Below are 12,197 nucleotides of genomic sequence, written 5' to 3' on the forward strand. Positions count from 1 at the left end.
GTTAACATTCTAATAATTCCTTGGTAACTTTATATTTTGGATAGGAAAACTTGATTTTACTTATAAGAAGAAACATTCTAACTTCTGGAAAACCCAGTATAAAAAATTCTTTCCACATGTTCATTCTGCATCAGCTTGCAGACTAATGTTGTAAGGTAGATTTTAGATTTTTGGTTTGGAGAATTCTCATTTTCTGGTAAGAAATGGTAAGTGAAGACATATTTTTATTGTAAAGGAATAATTTAATAGAAATAATAGGAACAGCTCTTTTATCATGGTTTAACCCCTTTATTGCTTTAAAATGTTCTTTAACAAAATAGTAAGCTGTTTATAATATAAAGTGCCTCTAAATTTAGACACACAAATTACCTCATTTCTATAAACTGGAGTAGAAGTTGAGTATATATCTGTGATACAGAAAATGCAATACATGCATGACACGTTAGTTGAATTTATCTTTGAAGTACTTGTGAATTCAGGTATTAGGAAGTCAAGGCACTGAGAATATTAACATTAAAATTTTTCTAAAGAATAAAGAGTTTTTAAGTTATAATTCTCCCCGGACACCTAATAGATACTTTGAGTGATACAGAAAGTAAGATGAGAATTTTAGATATCAAGCTTAAAACCAAGTAAGAAAATTATATCCTTTGTGTTTTGTGTTTGCAGTTATTTGCAGAAATAATACAGTGCATACAAATGTCATCACTATGCTGTAAAATACTGCTCGTGTGTATTAGTTAACGTCTCCAGCCATTGAAGCCTACTTCTTTATTTCCCTTTAATTGTCTTTTCAAGAATTCATGGGGAGTAACATTTTTATTATCCTGCTTCCCTGCTGATCCTATGAGACCCAGTAGAATATAGGTGACCTCTGTCCAGCAAATTCCCTTTGCTTTGGCAAGCATCGTGGGCTTTCAGCTGTTTCAAGTTACATCATAAAATTGAAGGATTATTTAATAGTGGATTCTGCATTGCCAAAGATGATTTTGACAGTTTGAGGCATGTGTCCCATGAAAGGAGAAATTTTTTTACTCTAAGATTTAATTTTAGCCTCAGAGATTTTGAGCAGGTAACAAATTTTAAGCTTGCAGTTTTTAATAGTTGTTACAGGTCTTCTCCTTGAATATAAGGTAACCCTGGTTTAATGTTTTGTTTTGTGTCTGCAGTCGTCATTAATGCAATGGTTACCCAAGTGTGGTCTGCAGACCTCAGGGCGTTCCTAAGACCCTTTCACGGAGTTGCAAGGTCAAGACTATTTTCATGATAATACTGAGATGGCTATTCTCATGATTTATCTGCTCTCAAATAGGAACAGTAGCATACCCAGTGCCCCGGCATCATAATTTATTCTCCTCCTTCCCTTCCTCCCTTCTTCCTTTTCTCTCTACTACTACTTTCCACGTTTCTGTTCTCCAGTATGCCTACACACTTGTTTCTTCATTTGTGCAATGAGGATTCTAATAGTATCCAGCCAGGTCATTGGATCGTTTTGAAGATTAAATGTGTTAACATAATAAGTAATCCATAAAGTCCTTAAAATGGCACTTGACATATAGTAAATGTTCATAGTAAATGTTACTAATGTTAACTATTATTGTTATAGTTGTTTTGTTCCCACCCCTTTAGTTACTGGCTTTAAGTGTCTGTGGCAGTACTACTTATAATTTCTCAATTTAATTAAATATTTTGTAAAATAATGAAATTTGAGGGCCTACAAAGAAGTTTGTTCTTTCTGGGAAAACTAGGTTGATTGGTTGGAAGAAAATTGCTTTAAAAAACACAAGTTTGGGGTGAATGAAACAATTGTAAAACAGTTGCACAAATTATAAAAGTCTAAATGATTTCTATACTCAGATTACTTCCCAAGTAATCACAAGAACTCAGATAAGGCCATGGGGCCTCATAAAATGCTTGATGAGTTCCTATAATGTAATGTTTTTAAAGTAAAATATTTAAGATGTGCTTAAATTTTAAATAATTTTTTAAGCAAATTTTTGATTAATAGTTATCAACCAGGCCACGCGTGGTGGCTCACGCCTGTAATCCCAGCACTTTGGGAGGCCGAGGCAGGTGGATCACGAGGTCGAGATATCGGGACCAACCTGGTCAACATGCTGAAAGCCCGTCTCTACTAAAAATACAAAAATTTAGCTGGGCATGGTCGCGCGTGCCTGTAATAATCCCAGCTACTCAGGAGGCTGAGGCAGGAGAATTGCCTGAACCCAGGAGGCGGAGGTTGTGGTGAGCCGAGATCGCGCCATTGCACTCCAGCCTGGGCAACAAGAGCGAAACTCCGTCTCAAAACAAACAAAAAAAAAAAATAGTTTTCAACCACTATTCCCTATTGTGTTGGAATAGTGGGCCCCTGCTGTAATTAACAGAAGGGAACAGAAAAGGCAAACAGGATTACATACAAGTATTATCCATGCCATTACGTTTAAAAAACTTAGATGTAAAAACCAGATGCATGGGAAGTATAACAATGATTAATACACTCTAATGACAATATCATATTGAAAAGTTGGTAAGTACTTACTGTATTTGCCTCATAGAAGGATTGATAAGACTGTCACATGAACGATTACAGGACTGTTGTCTAAGGGATTTATAGTAACTAAAGCTCAAGTTTGAGATAATCTCCCTCTGTCCTCTACCTCCCCACACCCCCTTTTCTACTTGTAGGGACCGCGTTGTAGCCGTTTTTGTGCAAGGTCCTGCATGGCAGTTCAAAGGCTGGCCATGGCTTTTGCCTGATGGATCACCAGTTGATATATTTGCTAAAAGTAAGATTCTCTTTGTTGCTGAATGTTCTCACCTTGTTTAGAGAGTCACATGGTTCTGCACATGCGACGTGTATCTGAAAGGATTGCTGTTAAGTAGAATATACTGTGTGAGTATTTAAGCACCGGTGACGTGTTTTTAAAAGTTTGATACATTAGTACTTTCTGGATAGGTATATCTGAAAGTGAGTATTGCCTGTCCACAACATCAATAATTATTTTTAGATCACTTAAAAATCATCCATACTGTTGCATGCCCATACATTTTGATTAAAATTAATGCCAGTTTTAAATGGGTTGGCTTTTGATGAACAGAAATGTGTAAATTAAAATGCCATAATGACGTTTACCAGCTCTTCCTTTCATCTGAAATGATTGTAAGTTGACTTTTTCTCTTCATTCAGAGCTCTGCTGAAGTGTTTTCTCTTTGGTGAATCTGTCTCTGACTTTCTTCTTTCAAATAACTATCACCATCTCCCATTTGCTCTTTAAGCTTTTTTATTTTCTTGATAGCATTTACCATTCCTAGGCGTTTTCTAATTGTTATATTTTTATTCTAAGTGTTCCCTAGCTGGAATGCAAGTTTCATGATGGGAGAGTCCTCCTGTGCCTTATTTACCTTGAGTCCTCAGTACAGAAGAGTGCCTGGCACAGAGAGGCTTTCAGTAAATATCTGCTGAATGAAGCATTTCATGCGTGTTTAATGTTTATTAAACATATGAGCATAAATTGATATAACAAAAGATTAATTTCACCTGTTTATTTGCTGGAAGGGGTATTCCAACAATTCTTTAATTAATTACAGTATTCAATTAAATTAGTAACATAAGTAAAATTTATTTTAAAATGTCATTTTCATGAAAAAAGTATATTTATTAGAAGTGACAACTTTAGGCTGGGCGCCATGGCTCATGCCTGTAATCCCAGCACTTTGGGAGGCCAAGGTGGGCGGATCATGAGGTTAAGAGATCGAGACCAGGATGGCCAACATGGTGAAACCCCGTTGCTACTAAAAATACAAAAATTAGGTGGATATGGTGACTCGCGCCTGTGGTCCCAGCTACTCAGGAGGCTGAGGTGCTTGAACCTAGGAGGTGGAGGTTGCAGTGAGCTGAGATTGCACCACTGCACTCCAGCCTGGCGATAGAGCAAGACTCTGTCTCAAAAAAAAAAGTGACCTTAGTTATTATGAATGTTGATTGTACTACGAACAATCCTGTGAAATGCCCTTTGTTTTTAGCAGCCCCAGTTTTTGTTAGTGGTACCATCATTTTTCCATAGAAAGTACCCAAGCTTGAAAGTTGTAGTGTTCTTCTATTACCTTCATTCATTTAAAAAAAAAAAAAAGAATTCTATTATTACATTATGATAGCTTTTTATGTTATTTTTGAAACTTGAGTAAGGCACGGAGTTGGTAAATAGAAAGTTAAATAAAAAGAATGGGAATTTGAATCAAAGTAAAATGTCAGTGTGTATTGTTTTACCTACTTGCTTGCCTTGTTGAATAATAATATTTCAGCAAAATGATTAGAGTGTCTTCAAGATATAAATGTATGAAATTCATTAAGAATATAAAAATGTTTTTTATTATTTTGTTCAAATTGTTAGTCTTTTGAAATTTAGATAAGAATTTAGAGAATTTTCTTTTAACGGTCATCATTGATTTACTTTAATTAGTTATTCTTTCTCTTTCACCTATTCCTTCTACACTGACTCCTCTCTCAGCATTTAAGAATACTCTTTCCCCTTCCATCTTAAACAACAAAACAAAACCCTTACCCTTAACCTCATCCTTTCCCCTTGCTGCTTCTTTTTCCTTTTATAGCTTCACTTTAGAAAGAATTGTTTCTACCAACTCATTTTCTGTTCAAATCCCCTGTAGTCTGGCTCTTGCTCTGTACTAAAACTATTTTCACTAAAGTTTCCAGTGACTCAGGGTTCAGTGAATATTTTGAGCTACTGTTGAGACCTACTGCTCAGAAAGATTCCTTTCAAGATATTATTGCTGATTGATGATGTACCTACTCACAAAAGAGTTCTGATGAAGGTGTTCAAGGAGATGAATTTTGTTTTGATGACTACTAACACAGCATCTATTATTTAGCCCATAGATCAAGGAGTAATTTAGACTTTTCAAGGTTTTTTTTTTTTAAGAAATAAGATTTGAAAGGCTGTAGCTGCTATAAATTGATTCCTCTGATGGATCAGGGAAAAGTAAATTGAAACTTTCCTAGATTTACCATTCTAGATGCTATTAAGAGCATTTGTGATTAATAGGAGAAGGTCAAAATATCACCATTACCAGAAGTTTAGGAGAAGTTGATTGCTACCTTCATGGTTCATGGATGACTTTGAGGGGTTCAAGACTTCAGTAGAGGAAATAACCGAAGATAGGTTGTGGAAATAGCAAGGGAACTAGCAATAGAAGTGGAGCTTGAAGATGTGACTGAATTGCTGCACTCTCATGCTGGAACTTGAATGGATGAGGGAGGAGTTCTTTCTTACAGATGAGCAAAGAAAGTGATTTTTTGAGATAGAATTCACTCCAGTGAGCACTTTGGTGAAGATGCTGTAAACATTGTTGAAATGACAACAGAGGATTTAGAACATGACATAAATATAGTAAAGCAGCAGGGTTTGAGAAGATTGAGTCCAGTTTTAAGGAAGTTCTTCTTTAAGTAAAATGCGGTCAAATATTATCACATACTGCAGAGAAATCTTTTGTGAAAGGTAAATTCAGTAAGTGCCAGAAACTTTATTATTATCTTATTTTCAGAAATTGCTCAGCCACCCTAACATTCATCAAAGACCACACCCTATTAGTCAGCAGCCATCAACATTGAGGCATAATCCTACACCAGCAAAAAAAATTAGAACTTGCTGAAGGCTCAGATGATTGTCAGCATTTTTTAGCAACAAAGTATGTTTTAATTAAGGCATATACATTGTTTTTCAGACATAATGCTATTCCACACTTAAGGTAGACTATGACATAGTGTTAATGTAGCTTTTATATGCAGTGAGATAGCAGGAAATATGTGTAACTTACTGTATTATGGTACTCACTTTATTGCGGTGGTCTGGAACTGAACCCACAATGTCTACAAGGTAAGGTTGCACTCTTGGGTTTCTGTAATAACCTAGTACCCTTACAGTCTTTCTTATTGTCCTTCACTGGACCATATGCATATTATCTTACCTTATTCCTCATTTTAGTCTCCAGTGCCTGGCATATATAAACCCTGAATATTTTTAAATATAATATTTTTAAAAAATCACTTTGGTTGTACTATGGCTTCAGTTGGTGGAAATTTTTTCTTTTTCTTTTTCTTTTTAGGTTTCAGTTTAATGTCTTGAATTCATTCCAGATATTAATTGGATTTGGATTTGTAAAAAATTTTCTGTAAAATGTTTTTATAATTTTGTTTATATTTTGAGTAAAAAATTCTTTCTTCTCCCCACCCCACACTGTAGTTAAAGCCTTCCATCTGAAATATGATGAAGTTCGTCTGGATCCGAATGTTCAGAAATGGGATGTAACAGTATTAGAACTTAGCTATCACAAACGTCATTTGGATAGACCAGTGTTCTTACGATTTTGGGAAACATTGGACAGGTAATTTTTATTCTAAAATGTGTTTATCTGTGGTTTATTGTAATTTTTCTGTCTCCTCAATTAAATTTTAAGTTCCATAAAGTTGTGAATCTTACTCCCTATTTTCCTTCTTTCAACATTAATTTGATGTTTATCTTCAGTAAATAATTAACAAAATTTTATTGTATAATTACTTTAGAAAGGGATGGAGAGTTAATAGCCTGATAGAGGGAACACTAAATTGAGTCAGAAGACTTAGACTTGAGTCTTGCTTTTGTAATCTCTAATGATCTGTGTGACCTTTTTGAACCTTATTATCTGTCCAAGAAACTTTGGATTAAGCGCCCTATGTTTTTGCAAGTACTGAAAGATCTCTGATTCTGGGTTCGTCTGTGTTACACATAGTTCATGAAAAGAAATGAAATTTTAAAATTTATTTTGATTACTAGTATAGTGTTGATAAAACCCTTTAGTAACAGTTTTGTAATTGGCAGATTTAAGAACAGCGTATGTTCACAGTGAGTACCACTGAATCCATTCTCTTTGAGGTGTGCTCCTTAAAATCTGTAACATCTTGGTGTAAGTCTCTCACAATAGATGTGAAAAATATATATCATTTTAGCTAGAAGCTTTTAGATTATATTACTTAAGAGGAGTGTTATTTCTAGCTTATTCCAGAAGTCCTTATATTTTCAGTTTTCTAGAAAACAACATTCTGTTGATTTAAGAAATGTCAACTTATTTTTACATGCGTTATTCTAAAAATTCCGAAATTTCTATAGTCATTATGACCTACCATCATACTTTTTTTTCAGGTACATGGTAAAGCATAAATCCCACTTGAGATTCTGAATTATTTGGCTCCTCTGTTTCTGGAAATTGAGACTCAAGCTTTATGAATTTATCAAGAACTTAAAGATGAAGAAGGTCACAGATTGATCTTTTATAAAACCTTACTCGATGCTTTGTGCTTCAAGGAGATGATGCCTGTCATCCATATAAGCAAACTTTTTGGCTTACAACTATTTTTTTAATACTAGCCTTCTAGTCTGTAATGGAAATTGTATATTTTGATAGAAGTTTTTTCTCCATTGGTTAAATTAGCATTACTTAAAAAATTTGTTTCTTTAGAAAATAAATGCAGGTTATAAATGTGTGTATATTTAGAGATTATAAGGCTCTCTGAGCCATCTTGCTTCTGATTTTTCATTGCTCTCTAATTCTTTTTACTGAAAATACTGTGTGATGAATGGTATTAAATTTTAGTCTCTGGAACATCCAAACCAAGCAGAGGGATGTGACCATTTTGAATGAATCAGAATGTCAACCTGTATGTACACTATATCTACACTTACTCTTTATTTAAAAAGAATAATGAAAAATCAAGAACAACTCTTCAATTTGATTGAACTGTTCAGCCTTTTCAAGATTTCTTTATTTACAAATGATAACATTTAATGAATGTACGTTCTTCTCACTGACTGGTGATTTTTGAAACTTAGAATGATGTGTTTCTATCTGTGATATCTTTCCGTTTGAAAAAAATTTCAAAACACAGATTAAAACCATAATAGGCTGTAGTATTTTTTATTTTGGGAGCCACAGTATGATTTGGGGAAGGAATATGTATCAGCCCTATTGCAGTATGTCTTTAAGCTCCTTTTCTCTTTAGTCCACCTTTGATTCTAATTTTTATGGTATAGGATTTTGAGTCTTCTGTTTTAGGTTTAGGCTTGTCAGTCTTGGAGTTCTTATCTTCCATTATCCCTCAATATTGATAAACTCCCAGACACCAAAGAACACATTTGCTTAATTGAAAAGAAACAAGAGAAAAACACTGGTATTTTTGTGTGTGTATTAAATATGGTATAAAATATAAAACCTATATTTTAACTTAGTAAAATATTTTACTATTTCTCTACTTTAGACAAAATGTTGCCTCCAAGGTACAACTGACCATTTTCCTTGAATCCTGATTTTGCTCTTTTTACTTAAAAGCAACTGGAAAGCTTTACTTTCCCAAATTGTTTTTGCCATCAGAATTTTTGCTGATCACAGTCTTAGGTCATTTTTTTCTTCCTTGTTATTCCCAGCAGTTCTTTCCTAGGTTAACATATTGTTGGCAAACATTTATCCCTTTCATAGGTGTTAAGCTGACATTATCTAGATTCTTTATGAAATTTAGCACTGTCACAAAAACGAGAAGAAATTATTTACTTTTAAGTAATCACAAAGTCCATACCACTAGTAACTAGAAAAGGTATTTATTTACACGGTATCTACAAGGCTGTTCAGAAGAGAACAGTTGGCATTTTAAATTACTGGATTTTAGCATACCTAGAAAGTTTGAATAGATTCTACCCGTTTTCCTCCCTTTTTAGTGTCTTCTTTCCTTAAAGATAAAACTCAGATTTTTTCCCATTGGGCTTTCTTAGCATATAGATCTGTTTCCGGAATAAATTACGTGTTGTGTAAACTTTCTTCATGATGAAATAGTCAAGGACCAGAATCTGTGATATATGTATGTAAGATTACTTGTCAAGACTACTACAAGTCAATATGAACTACCTTCCCGTAAAGATTTTTGGTATTTATACTTATTAATGAACTTTACTTGATACAGAATATGGTTAAAATTAGGAACATCTACTTTGAATGAGGTTTATTTTTCTATTTTGAATTTGCCTTATGTATATTCAAAGGCTTATGGAAAAACTATAGAGGAACTTTAGGAAAAGGACAAATATGTGATGATCATCTATCTGAAAATCAGATCCTTAGCATAAGCACTGCTTTTTTTCTCTTTGACAATGTAGCTTCTTATTTAGGTCCATGGAATTAAATTTCATTCCATTACTTTTTCAGCTAATCCCTATTCATTCTCCCATGACATGGTCTGATAGCAGTACTTAACACAGTGCCTTGCACATAGTAGGCATTCAGTAAATACTTATATGCATGAATGAATAATGTATTTTCAGTGTAACAAATTTATTACAAAAATGTAGTTTGACTCTACTTGGTTTTGGAATTTGAGAATACAGAATTACAGGGAATGAGGAGAGGTATAAGTAGATACTTTAATGGAAATGAAGTATAAATAACTTACCCATAAGTTACTTCTAACTGGAGATACCCATGTATGCCCAATCTGTAAAGGAAAGTTCTATTTCTACATTTATAGGACATTCTTCTCAGTCAGGGAGCAGTAAGAAGTATGTAGGTTTCAGTCAGTTGCTCTCAACCCTGACTGCATGTTAGGATCATTTGGAGAGTTTGAAAAAAAACCCATGCCTGAATCTTCATTCCCATTTTTATGTAATTTGAGACCTGGTCATCAGTATTGTTTTTAGAAGTTCTCCAGGTAATTTGAGTGTGCAGGAAGGATTCAGAACCACTGGTTTAGTTTGTTATTGGAAACAATACCAGGATTAAATGTGTTTCCTCTTCCTTCTTTTCTGTATGTGTGTGTTGTTGTTGTTTCGTGGCCACCCTTTGCACTAGACCATCCCTGTTACTGGTGGCGTTGGCCTGTATTCCCATTGACAAATGCAATTTTTAATTATTTATTAATATAGGAGTATTTGACTTTAATATTTAAATAATGTTTAATGTATTTCATTATTAACTAGTATTATAGCTTGTTTTTTTCTCCGTGTGTCCATAACCTTTACTAACTTTTTGTTTTTAGCAGCACAACAGTAATTCATATAGAAACAAGTAATTCATAATGAGGAGAATCTCCTAATTTTTAAGGCAGAAAGAAATATTAATTTTTGATCTGCCATGCGGAATGAGACAAACACAGTTTGCTTATGAAAGGAAAGTAGCATACTTTTAAATTGGTCTACACAGAAAAGTAAAAGTAAATTATTCATTTAACTAAGATTCATTATCCAATAAATATTGAAGGGAATATTTTTTCTAAATAAAAATTTTTGTGACTGCTAACAAAAATTAAAGTTATTACATTTTTCTTTTTTTGTGGGGGGGGGAAGAATATTTGTTGCACTAAAGTATATAAAGTTTTTGAGACTAGCAGTGTGTTTTATAATATTACAAATAGAACAGTTACAAAAGCTGGTCAAATTAATGGCCTAGGAGGTAGCTTTATACTTTGTGTTTTGAAATTGCTTAAGTGCAAAGTTATGAGTAAGAGAGAAGTCTTTTTAAATTTTTTATTTTTAATTTTTTTGGAAGTTTATTAAAGCCCTTCATATACACATACTTTTTTAAAAAAAGAATCTTAATAAATTATTGGTTTGTCTGGTTAAAGTCCATATAGAATGCTGAGAAGTAATTTATAAAATAAGAACTATGGAAATTTGTTCTCAACTGAAAATTTGGCAGCTGCTGTTTTTTTTTTTTTTTCCTTTTTTAAAGTACAACATGAAAATTTAATTACATTAGCCTTAATATTATTTAACTGAATTTCTACTATTTATTCACTTGTGTTTGAGATTCCCCCAGCTATTCTAATGATAGTGTATTAACTTTAGAAATAAAAAGTGGAGAAATGACTGAAGTTGACTTAAGAGTTCGAGTAGGAATTTTGAAGTGCCATGTCCTTTGTGTTCTGGCATATTGTTCCCACATCTGGAAGTATGTTGATTCCAGCATTGTTGATATCTGTTGGGATAATAACTGACGAAAAATGGAAAATGTATAATAGATGTATAAAGATATACATTTAGTAAGTACGTAATAGATAATACTTGCAGAATTTTTATGTGTTTTGGGATTCTGTGTATTATTTTAGGTAGTCTTTATAAAGGCATCTTGGAAGTTATAAATATGTGCCATTTACTGAAAAGCGTAAGCATTTTTATATGAGTAAAGCTAATGAAATAAAACTACTTTTATTGCCAAAATTCAGAAAGTGGGGTTGATGCTGTGTCAAATTTAAGCAAATGATCTGTCCAAGGATTTTGTTTGCCATTGAATTCCCCATTTCTATCCATTTTAAATTTACTTAAAGCTGTTTAACCTCTAAGTTTGATTACAGTGCTTAGTAAGTAATGCAATTCATGTACATGGAGTAAGCACTATAAGTGATTTTTAACTACCAGTTGGAGCTGTTTCTCAAAGTGGTTCTTGATTAGACTTTTAAGTTTTGGGTGCCATGCGAAGTAATAAAATGTTCTCATTCTTTTTGTTTTTGTTGTTTGTTTTTGAGATGGAGTATTACTCTGTTGCCCAGGCTGGAGTATAGTGGTACAATTTCAGCTCACTTCAGGCTTCACCTCCTGGGTTCAGATAGTTCTCCTGCCTCAGCCTCCCAGGTGCACGCTGCCACACCCATTTAAGTTTTGTATTTTTAGTGGAGATGGAGTTTCACCATGTTTGCCAGGCTGGTCTTGAACTCCTGACCTCAGGTGATCTGCCTGCTTTGGCCTCCCAAAATGCTGGGGTTATGTGTGTGAGCCACCATGCCTGGCCTGTTCTACTCATTGGATTCCAGTTTGGTTTGGGGGCTTTTAAATTTTAGGTTTAATTGTCAATAAAATTAACATGTTGCCGTACTTTATTTTAAGAGCACTGGGGACATTTCCACTCTTCCTTTGTCCTCAATCCCCCAGAAATATTTATACCAAGAAGTTAGAAGCTGTATTGTGGGCTGGAACGTTATCTTTACAGTAAAAGATTATTGAGATTTGTCAGGCATAGTATTTTTCTGAGGAATAAATGAATAAATACTTTGAAAACTAATGAATTAAAGCCATTTACAGTTTCTGTTAATGAGTCAAATAATGTATATAATCATAGTTCATAATGGTAGCCAGCTTCATGCCCTGCTGAACTTACAGTTTGATTATGGT

General features: G+C 33.7%; 1 protein-coding gene across 3 annotated transcripts in view; it reads left to right on the top strand.

Moving 5' to 3' along the window:
- CDC73 (cell division cycle 73) overlaps positions 1-11,257 on the top strand; it is a 117,132-nt gene extending 105,875 nt beyond the window's left edge. For 2 of the 3 annotated variants that reach the window (XM_002760459.7, XM_078355162.1), the window contains exons 15-17: positions 2,686-2,786; positions 6,258-6,399; positions 7,194-11,257. In XM_002760459.7, the coding sequence (XP_002760505.2) occupies positions 2,686-2,786; positions 6,258-6,399; positions 7,194-7,230 (280 nt within the window). In that variant the 3' untranslated portion in view covers positions 7,231-11,257. Of the gene's footprint in view, positions 1-44; positions 2,787-6,257; positions 6,400-7,193 lie in introns of all 3 variants that reach the window. The other variant, XR_013529043.1, reaches the window with a different exon arrangement.
- Positions 11,258-12,197: the final 940 nt, after the last annotated feature.

Source organism: Callithrix jacchus, chromosome 18, assembly GCF_049354715.1.
Source record: "Callithrix jacchus isolate 240 chromosome 18, calJac240_pri, whole genome shotgun sequence".
In the NCBI taxonomy this organism is placed as follows: Eukaryota; Metazoa; Chordata; class Mammalia; order Primates; family Cebidae; genus Callithrix; species Callithrix jacchus.